The 26,486-nt window shown below is 45.6% G+C and overlaps 1 protein-coding gene across 4 annotated transcripts in view; it reads right to left on the reverse strand.

The window, feature by feature from the left end:
• LPP (LIM domain containing preferred translocation partner in lipoma) overlaps positions 1-26,486 on the reverse strand; it is a gene marked incomplete at both ends in the record, with an annotated part of 195,997 nt that overhangs the window by 150,537 nt on the left and 18,974 nt on the right. For all 4 annotated transcript variants that reach the window (XM_079539517.1, XM_079539518.1, XM_079539515.1 and 1 more), the window contains one exon: positions 16,476-16,585. In XM_079539517.1, coding sequence (XP_079395643.1) covers positions 16,476-16,585 — 110 coding nt within the window. The remainder of the gene's footprint in view (positions 1-16,475; positions 16,586-26,486) is intronic.

Raw genomic sequence — 26,486 nt, forward strand, 5'->3', positions numbered from 1 at the left:
AAGCTCATGGCTCAGTGATACAGGAGATAAAGTAGTCCCTATGGACCACAGTAGTGTTCAAGGACCAGTAATGTTTGAGGAAGCCAGCAAAGGATCCCCATCAAGTGTGCTGCCAGGAGCTTACCCACCTAGCTACACTTAGGGCAGGCACAGAAGCAGAAGTTCTAGAGTCAAGTGAAATAATACACATTTAAAGTCTTCTCTGAACCTGAGTCATAGTCAATATTTGTCTTCTGTCCTTTCCCGTCTGAGTTATCTGCGAACTCCCCAGGCAGAGGCTCTCCGTGTACATGCAGCTACAGAGCTCAGTGCAGCTTAACTATTACCATAATAAAAATACAAAAGAATTACATAACATCTCACCTAATTTCAGCTGTAATGCTGGTACAGACCATACCAACACTTCCCCACAGACAATCTAGCTCTGTTTGCCTTCATTCTCACCGAGTTACTTCAATTTTCCAAGCCAAAAATTTTCCTTTGCCTTTGGCTCACTGTCTGCTCCAGATAGGTTTTATTTGAATTTCATTTAAGGAGCACTAGATCATTACCTGTTTTACAGAACTCTCCAGTCATCAAATCCGACACGTAAGCAGCAACCTGGTCAGAGAGACAGCCTATGCAAAGCAGGGAGGCTCTGAGCTGCCAAGCTTATACGTGCTAAGGCATTCATTAGTTCCTAATGATTATTAAATCTTATTGGATTACAATAAATTTGGCTTGACTGACAGGAAAATGAAATCTCCAATGCGCTTTATGCAAGAACACATGATTTAAAAGGCTCAAAGTCAGGTTAGAAACTACTTACAAACTCAATTTTTCTTACTTCTTTTTATTATGGAACCAATCAAAGTTTTTCCATCCAAACTATTGTTCAAAAAATAATTACTTTAGGCAGGAATTGTCCCAGATCATTACTCAAGGCTAGCTGTAGGTATCTGCATTTTTAAACCTGAAAAAGTCTAATTTCCTTTCCATTACTAGCACACTTCATGGCTCTGGCTTGGTTTTCCTCCATCCTCCAATTGCTGGCCTACAACAACTGCAGGGCAGCCACAGGCTTCCCAGATTCAAAACACGAGATTGCTTCACTCCAGAGAATTTTTAAGCCAAAAGCCAGTCTGGAAGGAGGGGGAGATGTGAAGGGCACCCAAGGCCCCAGCATCTGCAGAGATAAATCATGGAGCAAGTCAATGACGGAACCGGGAGTACAAGTGGGGCCCAGGATGGGGCTGCTTGGTGCCTGGCTGTGGGACGGCATTGACCCAGGAGAGGAGAGATGGCAGCAGATTAGAAGATCAGCCGATTATATTTCTGCTTCTTAGCATTTCTGTGCCATATTATTCCCAGGTTCGCATCCCCCAGAGCGATTATGCAATAACCGACGAGCAAAGACCGCAGAGCAAGTTGTGAGGTTGTAAAAGTTAAATGTCCTTAGGAAACCTAGAAAAATAAAATAATAATAATAAAAAACCAAACACGAACATGGAAATATCTCCATTGATTTGGGGCTCTGCAAAAGATTTATTTATTCAATTAAAATATAATAAATAGAGATGAAGAGCTCAATTCTCCAAGTGCTGAAGCAGAATGCAGTGCAGAATGTGAGGGCCGATGGGGATGGGACCGGACCTCGAGTACCTCTGTGAAACAGCAGTGCTCGCACAGACAGGCTTCTCCTTGTTCTCCATTCCCCATCTCCACAAATCTTGCATTTTTCTCACCACCACGCTCCAGTTTCCATCAAGGGATTTATTGCACGTGGGAACAGGAGGAGAATTCGCAACAGCAAAACTTTAGTAAGAGAGGGTTAACTTCTTTCTGTTCTCATGCTCTTTGTCATGACGTCGCTATAAAAGTTTTATGATATTGCTCTGGAACAGATCCCCAGCGCCAGGTCCCACGGCACAACAGGTCGGCGCAGGCAGGGCTCAGCTCCGAGGAACTGCGCCGGCTGAGCGAACGACTTCGCAAATCCGAACGCTTGGAACCAGAAAGAACCGCTCCTGCTATTTCTGTCGGATTTACTGCATCGCTGCAGTCACTTGTGCACGCTCCCTTTCAGCCAGCAGTATATGGAAAAACGGCTTTAAAAAGGGAAAAGGATGCTATCTTTGGCCTGGCCAACGTGAGTTCGACAGAAAGCAAACATAAACCAACCCAATCCAACAAATTACTCACGCCACAGACTATCCACTCACGTGCATTTCTGCAGCGCCCACACTCCCACCCCCTGGCTCTGTCCCTGCTGCGAGGCAGAAGAGAGAAAAACAGCACTGCCTGCCTTGTTGGCCGCCCCTGAACTCCCGGTGTGCGGCTCCAAGCAGCTGTGAGGGTAATCCACTCCTGCGCCCTGTCAACCTACACTGTTCCAATGAAAACTGGCTTTCATTTCCCTAATCCTACCTCCCAGCACCAGGCAGAGCCACAGGTCCCCTTGCCTCCCCAAGGGAAGCTCTGTGCAGAGCACTCAGTGCAGAGGGCACACAGGGCCTCGAAGTTGAGCTCACTGTGCTAAAAAAGGCCATAGGACTACTTGTCGAGCTGGAAGATATGAAAAAACACAATGATTTCCCCTGGGGCCCTTTTTCCTACAACCTAGATCACCTGCTCTTATTACAGTTTGTAAGTTACAGAAGGGATGCAAGGACACTGCTGTTTGTCCACGTCAGCTCCTTGCAATAGGGATAGGGAGAAGAATCTGGCTCCCAGATGTCCCTCCAAGTTCCTGCCCCTAATTCCTCTCCCTACCCAGACCTAACCTCTCTGCTGTGCTCTGTTTCCCTGTTTCTCCTCACCTCATCTGCTGCCATGCAGTGCTGCAGCCTGGGACAGTCGCTATCTCTGTGACAAGAGATGTCTGTGGGTTAGGGTTAGGTCAGGGTTAGGGCACCAGGGCTCACTACAGTGCTGTTTTCCACCACTGAGATCCACCTCCCTCCCACCCACTGGCTCGGCTCAAGGCTTGTCCAAAGCAGGCTGAGTTAAGTCCATTTCATTGGTGTTGGAGAATGCAAGCTTCCCTTGCTGGGAAGTGAGATGCCCTACAGGTATAGATGTATGTTTGGGTGATGCGATGAAGCCAAACTGTCTGAGAGACACCGTGGAATCTGGCACTGGCAAAACTTCACTCTGATTTCCCCTCTTCCACCCCTGCAGCTGTCTGCCACACTCTGCAGGCTGTGGGAATCGTCACTGAAGAAAGAGCAAAAGAAAGGGCTCTCCATACAAGGAGCCAGCAGCTCTCCTGGCCCCAGGCAGTGGCCTTAGACAGAGCTGCAGATAGGCAAAGGAGGATGGGGCTCCTATTTTCTATTTTAGCTGAGGGCAAGTGGGAGAAAGGAGACGAAAGATGTTAGGTTTCGATGGCAAACCACCTACACGAAGAGGCTGTGAGAAATTTTAACCTGGAAGAAGAAAAGAAGTGATTCAGTCTTGACACACTTCAGACTGCTATTTGTGTGTCGTTTTCTTTTACCCGCTCTTTGCACTTTCTCCAACATTACCACTGCTAGGGGCAAGATCCTCTTCCAACACATGCCCTTGCTTCTCCATCCCATCCCAGTTTCCCAGCCTTCCTTCACAACAGTCATGTGAGGCACAAAAAGCCACTGCAGTGGCAAAAAGATGCATCTTTAAGGGTATCCATCATGAAAATGAGGCACCCAGACCATGAGCTGCTGTGTCTGTTCTCTTCTCAGCCTAAAGACAAATGCAAACATTTTGTTTCAAATTCCCTGATGTAAATGAAAGCAGTTGCAAGAGCCTGCCCTACCAAGCACGCACATGGTGACAAGAACTGACTGCAGCATTCCAGACCAGGAGGGTCTAAAATGTTTGACTGATACAAAATCACTGTTTCAGGCACCAAGGAGGGGCTGGAAAAGTAGTCGTGCCCTTTAAAAACAGACAGATTGAGTCTTTTGAAACAAATCCGAAATGATGGAAGATTTCAGCAGATGTGACCGCAGTGATTTCACCAGACGTGATTGTATCAAGGATCTAATAGAAAAGAACTTCCCTGCTGTTCCGTCAGGCTGAAGCCAGGCCTGAAATATCCTTTTTACTCTTTTGATGACATCAAGAATAAAAGCCAAAGGGAAGTTGGGTTTTGATTTATTTTTTTTCCCTGCTCTTTCTTTTTTAAGGCATGGAGTGGTTTTACCTGATTTGTGTTGCTGGATGCTAGCTGCACCAAAGGAAAACACTTCAAAAGTTTGAAGTGGGCTGTTCAAAGGCATCGCTCGGTGTCTCTCTGACACGAATGTCATCTAACTGAGCAATGTTCCTACAGTTCTGGCCACTTTTGAAGATCCGCCTATAAATCGAGCTGCCTGCAACGGGGCTTAAATGAGGGGGTGTGGGAGCCACGCGCTGTGCAGCAGGAACCCACCTTGCTGCTCCAGCAGATTTCAGCCAATGTGCCAAATGCTTTCCATCATTTGCTCCTGGAGGTGTCCAAGAAAAGGGCAGATGTGGCACTAAGAGATATGGTTAGAGAGCATGGTGGGGATGGGTTGACGGTTGGACCAGATCATTTTAGCCACCTTTTCCAACCTTAATGATTCTATGATTCTATCACCAGTAAACAGCTGTGGGTACCATCAGGATTAATTGATTTGTCTCTAAAGCAACAAGGTGTTGCAAAGAACAGCAAGGCTTCCAGCTGGGGCAGATGAACAAGGAGAGAGGTTATTTGCTATCACAGCCAGGAAACATCTTGAGAAATCTTCAAAACCAGTTTATAACCTCAGTGTTGTATAGGAGGCTTACAAGAAGGATAAATAATGATAATTAAAAAAAAAACAAAAAACCAAAAACCCCACCAGATAACAGAAGAAGAAAGCAAGAAACGAGAAGGTATCAGTTTCAAAACAACACAAATTAGGTGTTTCATCACAGACTGTGCTACTGAGCTGTGGAGCCACTTCTGCTGCATGACACTGTGGTTGCTGTGTGTTTACAAGGGTTTCAAAGGCAGCTGGAGAAACACGTGGAAGAAAACTATGAAGATGCTTCAAAGATGAATAAATAAATAAGTGAAACTCTGTGCTCCTCCTTTTACATCTTTGTCTGGCCTATTGACACTCGCTGATCTGATTTGGCTCTGCATATTTACACCTCCAGTAAGCCACCACCGTGCTTCATGTATGTCAGCTGCCACCCTGCAGTCACTCCTTCTGCTGGTGGGTACATGTCAGTCTCTGCAGATTATCAACTGATCATTGCCTTAGTGCAGGATCAACACCTGGAAACCCACATCTTCCCTCCTGGGAGCTGAGATGACAGAAAATGCAGTCAATTGCACTCAGCCTCCTGGGACCCAGATAAGAAGGAGAGCAAAGACTTCATTCCTATTATGAATCTGTATTGCAACAATGTTTTATATTTCCCTGGAGGTAGTCTGATAGGCACTGATCACATATCAGAGGAAACATCCCTGTCCTGAGGAGCTCGTTGTCAACTGGATCCCAGGGCAACCAGGTAAAGGGGCTGCAGAGCACCCGGCAGGGTGAGGAACTTAAACCAGCTCCCTCTGGCCACCAGATGAACACTAATCCACTGGGCCAAAGCAGCTCCTTAACGCCTGTTTCATTCTCTACATTTACTGTTCCAGCCCTGACAAAACAAGCCAGAAGATGACAAATCACCACTCAAGCCATCAAATCTCCATCTGCAATTTCACTGCAGGATCACCCTGACTACATCACATCCAAATGCCAGATCCAGTTGCCACCATGGGCATTCAAACCTGTAAAAGGCCTTTTTGGGCTTTCAACCTCTGGCTCATGGAAGAAAGTCCTGGACTTTTCAACATAGGCTTAATGCGGCTTTCAAGACAGCGGCACTAGTGAAAAACAGCAACGTGTTCTTTTGTCAACAGGAGCCAGCCAGAACACAAGCAAGAGGCACAAGAAAGCAAAGAAAGGACGGGTTTGATAAAGAAGTGTGGGGATGGATGGAGTAGTCCCACCATCTAACATCTGCCAGCAGCAGAGCCAACAGCCCCCATGGTTTACTGAACATGCCTGATCAAAAGTCTTGGGAGGCTTGTCTGTGCTAAGCGCTAGCAGATGCTAAATCAGCAGCAAGATGAGAAGTGTATTAATAAACTAAGGAGGCACATAAAGTTATTTGAAAGCTGAATGAGGAAGATGGGGAGAGAAGGGGGAGAATAAAACCAGTTTATTTTTCCATTAAGGCAATTTAATATTCTCCGAGTGGAGCTACAATCACTCGTCCTTGGGAATTAAATTGAATTAGTGAAACTCTTGTTCGTCTGCAGAATATACGATATCATGTGGAATATATCAACTTTTTCTTTATGCCTTCCTCAGGACAGCACTACTTCTCTGCTCACAGGGCAAGACGAGCTGGCCATAAAATCCTTTTGACTCAGCATGACTTTCAGTGACTGCAACCAACTTTACAGCAGCAGGGAATATATACTTTTCCCTTTAACTAATACAATTACATTAGGACTCGTTATTGATAATTATGGTGACTTAGAAGTTTCCCATTTCTTTGCCCACTCTCCCGCCAACTTAAAATCTGCTCCAATATCATCAGGAATTAATGTCTAATTAGCCATCAAGCAGAGCTGATGTTCCCCACAGAGTATCACTGCTTCCAGAAAAACTGAGAGCTGAGGAGGTATCGGATATTTCACCATCTGCCTGCAATGGGAACCATAACCAATTACCCAATACAAAGTTTAATCGATTACAGAAACCAAATAGCTCATTAAGTGTCCGCTGCAGTAAAGGAAGGCCTTTCTATTCACTCCTCCTCCATGGAAGTTACATTCATGAAAGATCCAATGGCAATGGCCATGAGTAGAGAATCCCTTTACCTCCACATCCTGGCCAAGCTATAATCTTCCTCTTTCCATTTCTGGCACAAGAGAAGAGAGAACAGAGAAGAGGAGGATGCCTCCAAGTGCACAGGACGTGTCTGACAAGCCATGAATTACGCACGCCTACATGCACACATCTGGTGTCCAAGGCACTGCCAGAGGAAGCCCAGCAGCCGCGAGAGGAGGTGAGGATGCTCTCTTGCCACGTTCCCCTGGAGCAGAGCACTTTTTACACTCCATTTTGTTTCCTTTTCATTGATACTGATTGTATCAGCCCCTAAGCTCTTCTCCAAAGCTTTTAACTGAACGGCATTGTCAAATAAGAACGGGTTGAAGACAGCGAGAGGCAAGAAAAGGGACACGTATTTTTGACAAGATTTATCTTGGATGCTTTTCAACTAAAGGCTTTCCGAATAGAAGCCACATGTGGAAGATCCACCTCCAAGAATCAGTTTTACAAGTCCCATGGCTGAAATAATGTGCCCAGAGATGTGCCAGGGAGCTTACCCTCCAGAGGGAGTTGTACCCGGTGGGGAGAAATGCCCAGCTCCAGCTCCCTCCTTCCCAGTGCTGTTGCACTATCGGAGCAAGAGATGTGCAGAGTTGACGACCGGCGATTTCTCTTCTTTCAACACTTTTGTTGAGTCTGACACTGAAATATTGTGTCCAGGTTGGGAGGAAGTGTTTTAAAAACTCGAGAGACTCCCCAGAAAAGCAGAAACAGCTGACAGTGAGACACGTACAGAGCTCACTTGGTTTCATTTATAAAGGAGACTGAGCAGTTCAATAGCTTTACCTAAACAGCTTCCCAGAATGAAAATGTCAGATACTGCAGGTCTGTCCAATCCAGCAAAATAGGAAAACATGCCACAACCAGCAAGCTGAAGCCAGAGAGATTGTTTACAAATAACAGAAATATTCACTTACGTCTAATAGCACAAGTAATTAAACTGATAGGACAAGGGGAAGTGGTTTCAAACTAGAAGAGGAGAGATTTAGTTTGGAGAGAAGAAGTTTTTTACAACAAAGGTGATGAGGTGCTAGCACAGGTTGCCCAGAGAGGTGATGGACGCCCCATCCCTGGAGACACCCAAGGTCAGGCTGGATGGGGCTCAAAGCATCTGATGGAGTGTCCCTGTTCAGTGCAGGGAGTTGGGCCAGATGGCCTTTAAAGCTCTCTTCCAACTCAAATAACTCTATGATGATTCTAAATACTAGAACCAACTTTTAAGATTTCTCCCTCTCCTGATGGTGGTGGGTGCCTTTGGTCTCTGTGGATGACGGGGTGAAGCAGCTTACAGCTCTGCCTGGCCCCAGATCTGTGGAGATGAAAGCAAAGGCACCATGGAGTTCCCAAATGTCTGCTGAAATCACTTTGTGTTTGTACCACTTTAACTGGAAATTAAATTTACATGAACAAACTCTATCCCACACAAATCTGTATATTGTGACAGTTAAATGAAGAGCTTTTAAAAAGGGACACGTCTCAGGCAATTTTAATCAAAAAAGATAGGTTTTGTTAAAGCTACCAATTTCAGAAAATTAAGGTTGACTAAAACTGTTTTTAAAAACTCCTTTTGGAATTTAATCACATGTTGAAAACCCATATGCAGCTGCTAGTGTCACCTGCAAGAAGTCTGTATAAAACATAAGCTTATGGTTAATTTTACACATGTGCTGAAGTTCTATCAACTTTAATGAAGTTTAAGCACACAGTCAAGCTTCTCTGAATTTGAGAATGCATTCCTGAATGCAGGCTGTGAAGCTATGAGAAATCACTGCTAAAAATAAAATAAAATAAAATAAAATTGGCCATTTAGTTTTCTCAGTCTGAATAAGCTCCAAGCACAGAAGTTAAAGATACAACATATTTTGGACTTTGTTTGCTTGTTTTGCTGTAACAGGAAGGGGTACACGCCAAAAAGTTTGCAAGGATTTGAGAATCTCCCATAGAGCCTGGCAAGGTGTCAGGAAAATGGATGTACAAAACTACACGAAAGTGGATGGCTCAGGTTTGGCTTGCTTAGAAGAGAGTCAAGTTAAAAATCTACTATATGTCCAAGCTGAGAAGAGGAAAGCCTGGACTCAGCCTTGATACACTCATTTGGGGCAGCCTCAGATAAGCATAAAAACCGCAGGTGAAGAAACAGTATCTGAGTGACACAAAATCTGCACAATCAAATCTGCACTGCTCTAAGACCACCATGAAACCTTGCAAGGAGAATTCCCAGCACGCAGATCCTTCCCAACGAGCTCCAAGGTTTGCCTCAATATTGCCCACATGCAGATAAGTGACTGAAAGTTGTTGGTTGACATTAAGAACTCATGCCTGAAAGCAGCTGTGCGTCAGGAACTGTGATGTCCCCACTACACATTAGGCCACAGGACAATATCTTTTTTGCTTGGTCTAGCAGTTGGCAACCCTGCCCACAGCAAGGGGGCTGGAACTAGACGATCTTTGAGGTCCCTTCCAATGCAAGCCATTCTACGATTCTATGAACTCTACTGCTCCTTGGAGCAAATACAGCCACAGAAGCCAAACGGGATTTGTTTCAGTGCAGAAAGCATATTCTGAGCCTAAATTTCCACAGGAGCCTCACCCAGCATCAGCACCTATGGTGGGCAGTCATGCCATCGGCCCTGGGAAGTGGCAACACCAAACATCTGCACGGCCCTCAGCAGTGACCTCTCCGGGGAAAACACCGAGGGCTGAACGGGGTGAATTTGCAGAGCCAGGTGTGGGGAGAGCAGGTCAGGAATAAGCAGAGTATCAGAGCTGAGGATGAAGGCCAGACCTGGGATGTGACGAGACAGGAGGCTGTTTCCATGGTAAAACAGAGATGCGGAAACAAGGAGATAGAGAGGGACGGAGCTGTGGATTGGCACTGCTGAACAGGAGATGCTTGTGCAGTACCTCTGACAGAGCTGTCGCTGGCTGGCTTGAGCAATGCTTGGAGCTGCGACAGCTTTCCCAAACATTCCTACTTTACTTCTCACACAACTGAAAACAAAGCCCTAAAAACATTATGTGATGCTTTCCAGATGCTCTTTCTTACCTGTTTTTTGCCCATTAAGGCTAATCGACATCCTGCATTTTCATCAGAATTTCATCAGCTAATCAGAACGGAAAATTACAACTGTGGGGAATGGTCCTGCAAAGGTGGAATGTAATAGCAACAAACATTCAAAGCCATGCCTGCCTTTCTATCCTGGAACAAATTCCTTCAGCTCTGGCTGCAAAAACACTTTCTGCTGCTATTTCTACCACCTCTCCACTTGCTCAGGCACTGTGCTGCACACTGCTTGCAGAGACAACCCTTTCTGACACTGAAACCACCTGTCATGGCAGCAAAAGCTTTGGTGTTTTTAAGTGATCGAAACAAAAAAATACAGACAAGAACCTGCATTTGAGCCACTTCCATTCTTGGAGGTTCGATACACTCACACCTTCCTCATACCCACAATGCTTAAAGACAGGCGGAGATCTAAAACAGTGAGGTTGGTGTTATTCTTTAAATTATCCAGAGCTGCAAAACCAAATTTAGACAGACAATGAGTACACGTACATATCTTTTCAGCTTGGCTGACAAAAGCTTATTTCATTGCCACACAGTACTGTAGTACTTAAGGCATCAAAATCAAGGTGGGAATCTGACTTCTGCCTGCTGTGTCACACCGCAGCCTACTGCTACAGTCATATTCCATGGAAAGGCTTCGTCTTCTCAAACCACATCTTCCAGCCCCAGCCAGCTTCACAGAAAAAGCAAAATAATTTGTCTCTGCTGCAGTTTTTAGAATTCCTTCTGCTACTGACAGTTTGTTTGTCTTAGTCTCGCCGCTGCATCACAGTTCCCTAATGCAACACAGCCTACCAGGATTTGACACAAGAGCAAGCGATCCTACGAAAGATCCTTCCTAGGACCTCTTAATCCAACAGAAGATTTGAATACAACTCAGAAATGAGAAGAATGTAAAAGTCTTCAATACTGATCATGTTAGCTCCCACTCTACTATCTCTTAGCTCATTTGCTATGATGGGAGACTTCTCACTTTTTCATTACCTGTTTTCCATCTGTTTATTCTCTTTCCATCTGTCCATTCTACCTTGGATGCAGTGATGGTTTTGCTCCCTATTGTTTGTTGCAGACTGAGAGGACAAAATTACTGCTTTGTTCTGCATCCTCCATCTCCCACTTTACTCACTCCATTCAAGCCTCTGTTGCCCACGAGAGGATGAACCAACTCACAGATTAACCTCTGTGCAACAATTCTGTGATTCCATGATCTCTGAACCCCAATCAGCAATCCCTCCGACCTGTTTCCTATTACAACCTTTTAGATGGGCCTGTGCTCTTATTTACATGTGCTCTGTATTAGCTGCTGCTTTCTTCTGCTCCCACACCTCATCACCCGCCGTATGGCGCATGACCAAAAGCCACTTCTGTTCCTTCTCTGGAAGCATCTCGCAGCCCAGCACAGCCCCTCTTCCGAGTGTGCAGCAGCACGGGTCCTGGCACACCCAGCCCACGGCTACTACATGAAACAATACCAGAACAAATACATCAAATAACGCAGTAATAACCATGATGAAAATAATGAGACCGATTAACTGTTTGGATTCTTGCTTCCTTTGTAGTCCTTGCTGAGAGTTTTAGCTATTAAAGGCTGTTTTGCACCGTAACACTGCCAAGATATTAATAGCCAAGCAGAAAGATGAATGGCAGGCTTACACTGCACAATTAAAACTTTTCCAGTTTACTCTTTCTGTAAAATTTGTGGTTTATAATAACCATCTTTGTCTATTCTGAAAAGAGTATGGATTGGAAAGTTACATAGATGGGAACAGAGGTTCATTACAGATTTAAAATAGAATGTGGTTTGGCATTGTAAAACAAACATGCGTATAAGATGGGCCGCATCAAGAGGAGACTGAAAGACATGCTCAGTGTTCCTCTGCGCTTGTGATCCTGCATTTACCGGTCACGCCACCCGCAGACAGGGATAAAAAAGCAGCGGGGATAAAACATGCGTGCTTGTTCCCCCGTAACATGTAGGCCTGCTCTACATCCCTGCTCATTCTGCATTTCTTATACTTACTGTGTATCTGTATATGCACGTATATGAGATACCCAGATATTCCTCAGCATATACAGATGCCGTATTGCTGATTTTCCTACCTTCGTGCCCAGAGAGCTCTATAAGTGAACAAACACATACCAGCCTGCAGGGAGCCTGTGAGCACTCAGCCATGCAGGGAATACGCATGTGATTTGCTTGAGCCCAGATCAGAACGCAGCCCATTGCTGTGCCTCAAACACACGAGGATGGCAGGAGGAGGGAGACAGATCAAAAGCATTCTTGAAAAGCCAAGGTTTGAATAAGAGGGCTAACATCACCAGGTAATTTACTTATACCGTTGGACACGGCTTCAATTTAGATAAAAGGCAGTTGCTTATCACATGGATTTTAATAAATCAGTTCAGGAGCCACAGAAACCTGCAGACACAAGCTCTGCAACTGAAAGCTGTGCACACAGAGTGAGGCTCAATCTGCAGGGCTCCAAGAGCGCTCGCTCCTTGCAGGAGCACAGCAGCTGTCAGCAGCGCGGATGCTCATTGCTAGCGAGCACCTAAGCCCAGGCCCATAAACCTGATGATTAACAAAATCTAGCACTAGAGGGAGGCTGAACACACTTTCTGCTCTCTTTGGTCTTTTTGGCTTCTCCAAGCATTCCGAGGAAGGCAATTTCAAGTGAGCCCTGCCGCAGGCAGAGTCCAGCAGAGCAGGAGATGGGAGATCCCAGGCAGCACCCCACGCTCTTCCCTTCCCCAGTGCCTTCTCAAAATAGATGCTCCAAACTGAAAACACCAAAATGTTTTCCTGGAAAAGGCAGCAACAGCGCTTGCTCAGGGAGGCAGGCAACAATTGCTCAGGACATGGGATTGAGGCACTATTCTCAGCCCGTGCTGGTCAGCCTGGTGACCCAGGCACATCACTTTCCCTGCTTCAGCTTCCTTATCAGGCACAAACCAGTGCTTCTTTTGTGAAGGGCTTTGTGGCCCATCAATAAAACACATGCTGATAACGGCCAGGGGCTGTCGGGGGAGATGCAATCTCTGAGCTGAGCACAATCTCTACTTGGGTTTCAACTAAGGTCCCAAATGAACATCAGATCTGTGCTGCAGACACGGCACCTGGGGGTAATTAGCTGCAAAAGCTGTGGCTGCTCCAGGAGTGGGACCTGAGGGTGAGGATGGCTAGGGGGTTCCAGCAGAGGTTCACAGGGAGCTGCAGCCCCCACTGCTGGGCTCAGCCTGAGGTCTTCAGGGGAAGGCAGGGTAGGAACCAGCTGCTCACATCACCATGTGCAGGTCCTATCCCAAAGAGCCACTGCTTTTAGCAAGGGTCCTGCTCTGAGCAGATCTGGGTGCTTGTGCGAGCTGCTCATGTCTGTGCTTTCCCCAGCCTGCTCAGAGTGCCTTTTTAGAGAGCAGAAGGCAAAAAGAAGAAAGAAATCTCCCTGCCTCCCACATCTATCTATTTCCCTTTGACAAACAGTGATTTCATTTTTCTTCCCGTCCAGAAATTTTTTTTTTTCTTTTAAACTGAGCACAAGCCAACGTGGCAAAAGCCTCTCTGCTATGTCCTTATTTGTCAAACACACCATCGCCGCGCCCTCGGAACAAGCCCCTGCCATCACCACTGCCTTTGGCCGAAGGGGAACTTCCCAGCACAGCTGACCCCAGCTACAGCATGCTGCTTTTTAAACTAAACTTTTTTTTTTCTTTTTCCTGAAGCATTACAGTTAATAGGAAAAGAGTTGAAATTTCCTTCCCCTTTTCTCCCTGGCCCTGCTGCCAGGCGGAACGTGATGCATCTGGATGAACAAACAGAAATTACAGGAAAAGGCCAGATCTATTGCAGAAGAATTTCGTGGCTCAGACCTCAGTGCAGGTACCTAGAGGGAAAGTCAGATACTAAAGTACCTTTTTGGATCCAATCCTAAGCAGCCAGCTCCGCCATCCAAACCCAGATCCAGAGATAAACAGCCCTACGAAAACTGGGCATTATTATTTTAACTGCTGCACCACAAGCTACAACTTAAACTGCAATAATCTGTGCAGCTTTCAGCTGTCAGACAGCAGTGCATGAAATGATAATAAACTGACCATACATCTGCTGTGCCCTCAACACATAGTGTAAGAAGTTTTACCTGGAGCCACAGTGTACATTTTTCATATACTCTCATCGGAATGAAACCTTCTGCCATCCAGAGGATGTCCTGTTGTAGGAAGGCTGACACATTTCCAGCTCTGTAGCATGTTTGGAGATCTCACATTGAGCCATGGAGGCAAACTCCTCAGACCTACTCCTAGCCATTGGATCAGGGGCTCTGGCACATGCATTCAACAGAGAGAAAATGCAGCCCAGAGATGATGGGGTTTGATGGCAGAGAGTAGAACTAGATTCAGTTTGTTGGAGCCCAGTCCAGCACACACGCATGAGAGCGCTGCCTTTGTGCTGAGCTGTCCTGAGGGAGCATCTGAAGGCTGGAAGCCCAACGAGAATGGCCACCATTCACCCTGCCCCTGCTGGACAACTTCTGCAGGCATGTTCAGTACTCACAGGCATCAGACATCTCCCTCAGTTTTCACAGGTTGGATATTAGGAAGACATTTTTCTCAGAAAGAGTGGTGATGCACTGGCACAGGCTGCCCAGGGAGGTGAGGGAGTCACCATCCCTGGAGGTGTTCAAAAACAGTGGAGATGTGGCACTGGGGGATGAGGTCAGTGGGCATGGTGGGGATGGGTTAGATTTGGTGATCTCAGAGTTTTTTCCAACCATAATGATTCTGTGCTTCTATTATTTGCCCTTTTACTCCCCAACTCCCTAGCATCCCTTCTTAGGATAAGGACCTGATCCTGCAGTAGGAAATCCTGATTTGCACTGACTTACGCTCCCAATCTCTTTCATTGAGGATTGAAAGAAAAGGAAAAGGAAAAAGAAGATGAGCGAGCACAGATGAAGGATGGGGCTCTGTGTTAGCTGTGCAGAGTACTCTGGAAAGTGGTGGCATGCGGGGATGCACCTCCAGGCCCTGCTTTCCCCTGACCAGGCCATCCTGCACAAGAATCCAGCTCTAACCAAATGCCTGCCAAACTCAATGCTGCTAACACTGCTCCAGCTCCAGCTTCCCAAAGTCACAGAGAAAGGGTGTGACAAATAGCAATTACATGAGCTCAGCAGGCAGAGCCAGCCCAGCTGCTGGTTCTACCAACATGCCAGTTCCAATGAGAGCCCCGTGCAGCTCAGGCACATCTTCGGCCCGATGAATGAGGCACAAGGATCAGCAGACATGTGCCTCTCTTGATGAACATGGCTAGGTTTCCTCTCTGAAAATCCCCCAGGCTGTGGCAAGCCCTGGGGAAGCAGGGAGGCAGCAGGGCCACTTCCCAGCACCTGGCTCCCCGAGGACTTCTTGGACAGATAGAGACATGGCAATACTTGCTGGGGAATTGCTTCATTCCCCCAAGGCTGGCAAAAACCATGCTTCTCACATGGCTCACATCCCGATGGTCACAGCCCTTCCTGGCAGTGGGGATCATAATTGCCTTTAACCCCTTCTTTCTCCAAGGATGCTTCCAATGCTGAACCCATTGCAGGAACACGCTTGGAAGCTGTGGTAGCATCTGAACTTTGCTACAGGCAAGAGATCAGAGGAAGCTCATGCTTTCTTTTTACAGAGGCATAGTATGGATGGATCAACTCTGCAGTGTCAGGAACAAAGTCTGGCCTCTTGGACCCTGTTCAGTGTCTGTTCACTTGCCTGCGCTCAGGCTCACTTCCATCAAGAGGTGAAATAGATCTCCTCCCTCCTCAGTGTTCGTTCCCCAGACATATTTTAGGTTGGCAGCCATAGCCTTCTTTTTGCTCAGCTAACAAACTAAACTCTTCTGGTCACCAGTGACAAGATCTCAACTCTTTGCTCCTGGATCACTCTGACCACCCGTCTCTGTGGTCTGAACACAGCTTTCCTGACCTAGCACAGCAGGACCAGCACGCCAGGCGAGCCTGTGATGTCTGCACAGAGGTGTCCAAGCCTTCCCATCCACACAGCACAGGCCATTGCATCTTAGAAGTTTTGCTTTCATCCACAAGGCCAATCTAGAAGATCCAACCCAGCAAAAGCAGGGTCCCAATGACATCACTGTACTCTGAGCCAGGGATTATTTGCTTCACTTAATTTTAGGCATCTAAACAAAGCACTTTTAGGATCAGATTACTGCCCTAAAGTCTCTCCACAGTCAGTGGAAGGAGATGGTCCTTCCAAAAAACAATTCATTCTGGGAAGGTTTCACTCCCATCTACTATCATAAGGGCAGAATGCAATTAGTTTTCTAATTCAAGCCGGATGGGAAAAATCCTTTAATAGCCCAGTAAGTTTTGAATGGAAATATTCCCTACTTGGGAAACAGAACTTGATAATGCTGACTTGGTTGTTCCTGACATGTCGTTTCAAACCACAGCACTTTGCCACCTTGTTTTATTACCACAGGCTTATTTCCACAACCCTTCTGAATCAGTTCTGCACTCCCAATAAAATACTTGTCTTCTTACCTGCACGTTGAAAGCAACGTCATCCAGAGGGGGCGGGGGGGGAAAGGCACCTTGTGATGTGATATTCCCGAGGTCATCAACAGGAGGCGGAGGTGGAGGAAGGAAGTCTCCTAGGAGAGAGAATCAAGAGAACTTAGGCTTATCACAGAGCACCAGCATTTTCCCACATCATTTCAGAGCATCTTTCTACTGCCCAGAGGGAAAGCTGGTACATAGAGAAGGGCAAGGGGGATGGACCAGGTCCTTGGTGCCTGGGTTCTGAAGGGGCGCGTGCAATACTCACAGCTCTGCCTCTATGGCAGTTAACACATCGCTTGACCACTACCTACAGCTGTACCCCTCACTGCTGCAGGAGACGGCTCTGACGGCTCAGTAATGTTTGCAGATTACTCAGTGGTTCTCAGAACCCAGCAGGACCACAGGTGACTTGCCATATCGCCTGAAGGCAGTAGCATGCAGCTCCACACACCAAAGCTCACATCTCATTTAAAGCTGCTGCAGGTGGCTGAAGAACTTGGACCGAAGAATATCCCACATCCAGTGGAGTCCTTCGGAGGATCCATCCTGCAATGGATCCCACCCAATTCACTCCTCTCCTCTGACAGCAGCACTTTTGGTCATTAAGACTACCAGATGCTGACTGCAAGCAAGGACTCCCTGCTGGAGAGGACACTCAGAGGGCTGGCCATGAAGAGCCGAGCACAGTTCCAACTAGTTTAACAGCAGCTGGAGCCATGAGAGCCAATGTCCTCTTTTCTGTCATGGAGCCTGAGAGACCTTTGTGTTTTGCCAGCTTAAAAATGAAGTTCTTCAGCTCGCCTCCTGCATCTCTGCTGCTGGCAGGCAGCCACGCTCTTTGCGTTTCCCATTCCTATAGGGACCTCATATCTTCACATAACAAACTGCTGGGAAATTCACAGGCTCTTCTCAGTGACAAGAGCCAAGTAAGTGGTGGGCCAGCTGCAAACTCAGAAGCACCCATCTCTTTCAACCCCGAGGAGGCCTTTCACATGGGACCGATGTATAAAATATTTCCACTATAAATTCGCTTTGTCTTAAACTTCTGAAAGTGCAGATGCAAATACAAAGCAGCACACTGTAAAGCCAGGAAAGACCTCTCCTTGAGAGCCTCAGAGCAGCATGGGGAGCAGGGCATCAGGCTCTGAAAGCACCTCCCAAAGATGGAGCTTGCCATTACCATTGGATTTGGCTCATGGCGAGGCAGCTACTCCTAATTTGGACCACTTTGGTATATTTTTATTCCTTCTCATAAAGCTTTATGTTTCAAGCAGAGATGTTTACAGCAGGTTCTCCTGTGCACATTTGCAATAGAAGTTTAAGGTAAGCGAATCAAAATGTGGTATTTCATGTGTCTCGGTGTTGTGGCTTTTGGAGGGTTTTAACCCTTTCTGTGAGGAAACACCGGCTTCCTCTTGACCCTCCACATCCTGATGCAGCATTTTCCTGCCTCCCGCTGGATCCCCAGAACCATCCCCAGTAACCAAGCAGCATTTCCAACCCCCTGCTCTGGATAGGGCTGACAAAAAGAGTTGTTGGATGTGTGGGGCTGAGCTTCACAGGGCATGGGCATCAGCAGCACCTTCCAGCTCTTTGCTATGGGAAGCAGGACGGGTTGCAGCCCTGGAAAGCTTTTCAGTTCTATTTCAAACTTCCCGAATGCATGAGCTCTCAAAAAGGCACCAACCCCCTCTAGAACTTTCAGGGATCTTATTTCCCAGGAAATCAATTTCTTCCCAGTTTTAAGTGAGCATGGCAAGAACAACAACCCACACCAAAAACGTTGGAATCCCTAAGAAAGTACTGTCCTAAATACAGATGCACCAAGACAGTTTGAAAACAACACATTGAAAACTAATTTAAGACAACCATGTTGCTCCAATACACAAAACCCTATGAAACCTACTGGCTTGTGAAATTATAGAGTTCAAGACCGATTTACAAAAAAAAAAAAAAAAAAAAAAAGCACAATGACATCTGCAGTATCTCTTTGCTCTAAAATTAATCCAGCCTTTTATTTCAAATCATATGAAATACAATACGGAGCAAAAACAAAGGAATAAATATTTTGAAATGATTATCTTCAGTGTTTCATGCTAAAAATGCTGTGATGCTGGAACGCTAAGTAAACTTTTTTCCTTTGCTTTGAAAATGAACCTTCAGCAAACTAATGTGATTTTGCAAACAAATTCAACTCCAGCGGATGTGCACTTCCCCTAGAAGACACTTTAGATGATGTTTCATCTGCTAGCCCCAGCTCCAAAGCCAAAGACTCATCTTCCTGCCAAGCCCTGCCAAGCTACGCTCCTTCATTACAACCCTTCAGAATCCTAAAGCAAAATAGGTAGATTCCCTCTAGGTAGAGAACGGGGCGAAGGGGATGAGACAGGGGAAAGGGCAGGGTTTGTGCGTAAACAGAAGGCTGAGAGGGAAAACAACAACTGCTGTAACAAATTCAAAACAAATATCATTTTGCCCCTTTGGACGGGCTGTTCCTCCCAAAGGAAAAAATATTGGCAAGATCTTTCAGAAAAAGAGCAAAAGGACAGAAACAAAGAGAAGAGCCCTTTTTCAGAGCTTGGAAGACAACTCTTTCCTTGGAGCAGGAGGCAGCTGGCTGTCCGCACCCCAGCCCTGTGGCTGGCTCTGCTCCCCTAAAAGGCGTCCGGGAAGGTTTCAGGCTTGGGAGTAGAAAGCAGATGTGTGATGAACTGGGGGGACCTTGCAGATGTTTGGCCTTTTCCTGGTCCTCTGTGAACAGACGGACTTTTCTCCCTCACAGCTTCAGTTATTTATCCTGCCACTGCACTCCCTTCTTTCCCACACGCAGCCATAGGACTCACTGAACTCAAAGAGAAACTTCTCTCCAACTGAAGAGGGAAAGCTGTTACTGTATTATTATTGGCATCACTGTGAATCTCCCTCAGGCAGAGAAAGAAGCATCCAAAGACCATAAAACTTGTGTCCTGAACAGCGCAGTGTTAGATGATGTGGAAGAAACAGGTCTTCATTTCAGGAAGGAAAGGAGGAAAAATTTTAAAGAAAGCTCATGCTCCATCTCAGTGGTGTTACAGAACTCTAGAATCATTATGGTTGGAAAAGACCTCACGGATCACCTAGGTCAACTATCTACCTACCACCAGTACTGCCCACGTCCCTCAGTGCCACATCTCCATGGTTCTTGTACACCTCCAGGGTGAGTGACCCCACCACGTCCCCGGGCAGCCTATGCCAGTTCACCGCCACTCTTTCGCAGAAGAAATTTTCCCTAATATCCAACCTGAACCTCCCCTGGCACAACTTGAGGCCAATCCCTTTCATTCTATCGCTGTTACCTGGGAGAAGAGCCTGACCCCCACCTCGCCACAACCTCCTGTCAGGGAGTTGGAGAGGGATAAGATCTCCCCTTGACAGCCTATGTCCCCACAGAGCATCACTGCTTTCTATCCTCAAGCCCTTCCAGCACCCACCATGTGGGTCCCTGGGCAAGGGGCTCTCTGCTGGTCTGTGTGGAAAATTTCACCATCACAATATAGAACAAAATATTTGTTCAAAGCTTTAATAGAGACTATGTGAGCACATGACTGAACGGAAACTCATAGACTTTTATTGCTGTCTCCCTGATGCCCTCTGGGTATCTGTGCCAGCTGAGAAAAACACCCTGTGCGATGCAGCAAACACCTTTCTCACTCAAAGGCAAACCTCTCAGTGCCTCAGCACACGGGGTTTTGTGAGTGTGTTTTTGTCAGACATCATTGCCTTAAGTCTTTGTTTTCAGGGAGACGCATCTGCCAGTCAGCAAATATATTGCAGCACAATAATTGCTTCCCCCCTTGACTGACACTGTTGTTTAGACATCAAGATTTGCAGCTCTGAAACTTCTAGACACGAAGATGATCTCACATGTTCAGTAAGAAGAGACTGATTGGGGGGAAAACCCTCGGAAACACAAAATAGCAAAACATCATATTTTTCACTGAAACAATAACTTAATGACATCTATCAACCAACAAAACAGAGCTCACACTGGTGCTCTCAGATCTCTGACATCTGAAGAAGATTGCCCAGATGGTTTTCATTTTTCTTCCTCCAAATGAAAACAACCCTTTATCATCACTACTGACTCTGAGGACAGTACAGAATTGGTTTGAATCACCTGAAAAACCAAGCTCTCTCCTGGAGTCAGAGAGCAGAGCACAAACAACGATGGAGCAGCCCCCACTGACGTGTTTCTCTTCTGATCCAAAGACTGCCTTCTGGAAAGCACTGAGCAGACACAGTCATTTTCCATTGCCTGGTCAAGTATTTAACTTCTACTGCAGAAAACCAACGGTAGCAATTTGTGGGTGATCCATGGTAAAATGATTAACATTTACACTTAGAACCTAATTCATCTAGCACTGGGCTGAAATCCCTTTGACTGAGCTCACCTGGAATTCCTCCCCACACCCACAACAACCACTGTAAAATCCTGCAGCGTACTGACATCCCAAAGTGCTCCTTAAAATTTCATCTTGCAAAAGTGACACTGCTCAAGAGTTAAATGCAGGCTGGTGACTCTCAGGTATGAACATGCAACCTACTCTGCATCCTCTCACTCGTTACATTGCCCATAATGACAGCTTTCCTGTAACACCTTTATCACAGTTAAAATGATGCTTTGTGCCAGCAGTTCCTTTGTGAGATCATGTCATGGGTGGTCAGTGATATCACGTCAGTGCAGACCAAGCCATGACACACCAGCTACACAACTGACCTGTACACACAGCACATTCATGGGCCATCCTTAAAATGAAGCCAGTCCAAAGCTCTGTTTCAAACTACCACTTTCTTACCCATCACTAATTCTATCACTTCAACTACTTTTGCTGTATTAATAAGCAGGGGGGGGAAAAAAGAAGAGAAAAACACCCCCCACCAGCTAATCTTGCTCTCAGCATTAAAAAACGAATACTGAATCTGTCACGTAGTTGCACTAAAAATTTACTTCACCACCTGCAAGCTGAAATATTGCTTTTATGGATTTATATTGTATTAAAAGGTCACTGGCTGTTTAAGTCTTAAACAGTTTTAATCATTCTAAAAGTCTCTTAACGGTAAGAAAAGGAAGCTCAGAACAAACAGCAGCAGGGATTCTAATTAAAAGGGCCAATTCATCTAATTTTATTTGGGGTTAATTATTCAGGATTCACTCTCTGATGTGTAAGGAATAGCAATTAGTAATTTTAGTGATTTGAGGAACATTGGAGGTGTAATCAGTTAAAATGAGTGAGTGTTTACAACACAAGATGTTGAATTAGTTTCTCCCAGCTGGAGAACAGGAACATTAGTCCCCTACAGTTCAGGGCTATGAATCGCAGTCCTGCTTAAAATATTCTCTTTAAATAAAAAAAAAACAAAAAACACACGCCAACAATCATCTGCTAATTTTGTTTACTACACGGTAAGTCAGTCAGCTATGTGTACCGCAGCGACTCACGTTCCTCACCTCAACCTCCATCCCATCACCAACTGCCCAACCCTCGTGATGAGCCAGAACCAAAAATCCCCGGCACTCCTCTCATCTGCACCACCTCAGTGCGGCTATCAGCCTCCTGTCACGCAGCCCTTTGCTACAGCTTGCTGAGATAATGAAAAGAAGCAGCCTGCGAAACTTTCGAATGTTAATTAACTTCTGTGTTTAAATATACAGAGGAAAAATGACCGTGCGATTAACTCAAAACCTCCAGGTACAATTCCTCCTACGAACTCAGACCCAAAATAGCTCTGCTGGAATCGCTCTGGATTTCTTCCAGCCGCACCGGAGCCAGAAAAAGTCACCAGAGCTTGCAGGTGGGGACAGAGGAGCGCATGGACAAGTGCCAGCATGGAGATCCAAACACGGCCATGCTGATGTTTGGATCTGAGTGGGGACAGCAGCTCCAAAGCTGTTTTTTCCACGTCTCAGAGGTAACTAGGGTTTATCAGCATCACATCCTCCAATGGGACCGGAGTTGGAGCCGGGGCACTGCCTGGAAGGTTTCAGCTTAACATGGCCAATACAAGGAATGGAGCTGGAATGCTACAGCAAACCTTCAAACCATTCACCTTTTATCAAGCAACTTCATTTAGCATGAACAGGTGCTCAAGTGCTGTTTTTAGAGTTCTGTATGTTGCCCTTTCATCCCTGCTCAGGTCACGGTGGGGAAAATCCCCCCCTTCTCTGGTTCACATTAGAACTCATTGACCTCCCTCACAAATACCCACAAAGGCGGTAATTAGTTCACAAATAGGAAACGAGGGCTCAGTTCCCCAAATTATGCAAAACCTCAGCCGCTTCGCCACGCTGGATGCCCATTGTGAAAACATCATTTATTTGATGTGGTTGTGCTTTTCCTTGGCTTGTCCGTGAACCCTGCCCAGCAAAAGGCGATTGATGGCCCACAGCCTCTATGCTCCCTGTGCCCACAGAGTTGGGAAAAAGCTAGTTAGCATTCCTCCATCCACATCCTACACACAGTGATCTTACAGCACGCAGCACTAAGTATCGGTAACATCTAACATCCATACAAGACTGCATTTTGGTTCTTCTACTCGTTTTTTCTGGATGATTGTGGTGATGAAGCATTTTAACTAATGTCTCATGCCAACCGTTCCGCAATAGAGAGATTTTGCTCACCTCAACCCCACGTCTTCCGAAGCCCATGCAAATGAACCATTCTGCTCCCACTCAGACATTGTTAAAACCCAGCAGATATCCCTGAACACTGCTATCTGTGTGGAGGTCTCCTAGCATCAGAGACCAGCTCCAAGGAAAACAGACCCATCCTTTGCTGAAGCTTACCAAGTCACTGCAAGAAACAGCCCATGGCACCTGGAGTACTGTGCTCAATTTTGGACTGATACCAGGCTGGATATTAGGAAAAAAATTCTTCAAAAGAGTGGTGAGGCACTGGCACAGACTGCCCAGGGAGGGCATCTCCACTGCCCCTGGAGATGAAGAACCTGGGAGATGTGGCACTGAGGGACACGGTTAGTGGGCATGATGGGGACAGACTGAGGTTGGACTTGATCTTTGTGGATTTTCCAACCTTAACAATTCTTTGATTCTATGAAAATGCTAATAGACGGAAAAAGTATAGCCATAGGATTAATTGAGAAGGATTAAGCACCAGACTTTGCTACAGATTCAGGATTTTAGACACATCAACCTTACCGTGCCATGAGCATGCATAGCCTTCCTCTGCCTTCCCTCCACCAAGTGCATTAGGAAACAGAGTTTGACTTGGTCTCTGCAGCAATTAGTATGATGAGACCCCACTTTGAGCTGCAGCTGCTCAGGTCAAATAAACAGGGGCAAAAATAGTTCCAAATGATTTTTAAAAATGACAGAAAACAGCCTGCTGAGATGGAAAGATTTCAACACAAACAACTGGAAATATGCTGGAAATCAGGACATCTAAGTCAGAAGAGCAAACCCCGTCCTCAGAAGAGAATCACACTGCATTCCTATACACATCCTCTGCTTCCAAAGAACAAAAACACCATGAAGCAGCTCAGCAAGAGAAGTGTGCTACTACTCAGAACAAAACCGAAAATGGTTATCTGTTTGTTTATTAGATTATGGTGTTAAACTCATTTGTTCATCGCTAAGAGCTCCTGACGAGAGTTGACACAGGCTTTTATTTACTAAAGGAGGCTGTTGTGAAGGAGTCCTACAAATGAGTTACATCACTGGATGTAGATCACTTTCTCTCTGCCTGTTGTGGCACAGTGCAACTAAAACAAATTTTGGTTTTTGTCACAAAGCACCATAGGTCATCATAGCTTTCTCCCAGAACAAGCAGCTAAGGAAGATGGGGACAGCACCCTTTCTTGTCACCAACCAAGCCCTCCCTGCGTCAAGTGATGACATACAAAACACTGCACAGATCAGGAAAACGACCTCCCAGAGCTCCTGCCTGCCAAAGGACTTCCTCCAGCTTCGGAAGTTACAGCTAACAGTTTTTAAGCAATCTCAGACTTATCTTTGCTTCTAATTGTTTTTGTTTTGTTGTTTGTTGTTTTCCCACTTTGAGGGTAAATTGAAATCTGAGCAGTCAGAGGAAACACGACGTGCTGCTGCCTTGGCTTGAATGTCAAAGCCAGCAGTGGCCCATGCTGCACAACATCTGGAAGACCTGGATCCATCCTGCCAGTCCAGCATGCAATGGAGACAGACAACAAAACCCTTGCTGCAGCTGGAGCATCTCGTTCCATGGTGGGGTCCACGTTCCTGCAAGGCATCCTCTTCTCGAGTCTGCTGGCTGCCTTGGTAGATTGGAACAGAACCACCCAATGGAAACATGAACATACAGCTCTCATAGATTAACTGGACAAGAAAATGTAAGCTGATTTCCAAACTGGCTCCTGCAGTTCCTCCCCTCCGTATGTAGCTCTTAGAAATCCACACTTCCAGGCTAAAGCAGAACACGTGTCTTTATCAGATATGTTGCTGTTTCCAGCAATATGAACAGCACGGGCTTGCTTTCTTTCTTCTGCTGCAATTAGTCAATGCTATTGGGAAGCAGAAAAGCTATCTAGATTTTCTTCATGCTGTAGTTTTCTTTCTCGTTCATGAAGCTTGAATATAAAATTACATCCTTAATCTTTGAAGATTACTCAAGATAAAATCAACTGCTGGACAAACAGAATTCTTCTCTGTTTTCTTCTTTCCAAGTAACTAACGCTCAAAATCTCCATATCTAAATATAGATTTGTATTTCTATATAAATACATACAGGTTCACATATATATTTACATATAGTGGCAGTGGTCTATGTGGATGAAGTTTGGTTCCTTTTGCTCCTATGTGCTGTAAACATGACACATCTAGCAAGATCATAGAAGAGAAATGGGATTACGACAAAACAAAAAATAATGGAGGTATCAGGAGATGCTCTACATCTTCTCTACAGCGCTTATGAGTAGCATGGAAAGCAGAAGGGAAAATATGATACAGGCTCTCTTCTTTGAGGTGAACTTCACTCTAAAAGACTGATCCACAAGCTTTCCTGACCAGTGAACATTAACCAGTACGTCATTATTAAACACATTTACCTGTGCAGTTATCATCATATTCTAAGCAGAAATGCTTTAAAATTTACTTTAAAACTTTTTACTTTAAAATTTGCATAATTCAGCAAAGTAACTGAGCTTCCCTTACATTGGTCTCCTGGCAGCACAGAGACACCTAGTTAGGAAACAACTTGCTGAGCTGACTTTTTAAGTAATGATGTTTATGTTTTCTATAGCCCACAAAATCCAAGTATCCCCTTAACCCGCTCTACTCTTTGTAAGTACCTGTACTGGTTTGGGGGAAAACACATCTCTCATCTTACGCTCCCTACAAAGATGATCATGATATTGTAGTTATTTGAACTTCTGACCATTCTGAGAAAGCAGTCAATTCCACAAGCAGTTTTGCTGTGACTGTGCTGAGCATAAGGTGCCTCCCTTCCAGACAACAAGTCCTAGGGTCTGGCAGCAGCCCAGGGAAACAGCAGAAACCAAAAAGTGGCCCGTGCAGTGCAACACAACACCAAAAGCAGGGTCCATTATCTGGTGGAGGGACACCTGGGCGAGATTAATTTCAGCTTGAGTTAAAACTTTTATCTATGACCAAGGCTACAGAAAATGAATTACTGAAATATTTGTGGATGTCGTTAAAGAGAAAAATGTGGAAGAAAATTAAAATCTTCTGCACAGATTGTGGTTTTCTTGGAAAGGCCAGAGATTGTATTCTTGTAGAAAACATTGTGGGGAAAAAAAAAGATAAACTGTAGTAACATACTGCTCGAGCTTCAAGGCTGGACTTCTGGAATCTCCACTCTGAGGTTCAGTTTTCCCTCAAAGCTGCAACTTGGACAATTCTGGACAAAGAATTAAATTGAGTTAGGTTAGGAATTTCTCATGATTTTCTTTCTATCCCAATCTTACTGCAGACAGGCACAAATCCATTCTTTTTCAGATTGG

This window comes from Tetrao urogallus, assembly GCF_951394365.1.
Source record: "Tetrao urogallus genome assembly, chromosome: 9".
Taxonomy (NCBI): domain Eukaryota; kingdom Metazoa; phylum Chordata; class Aves; order Galliformes; family Phasianidae; genus Tetrao; species Tetrao urogallus.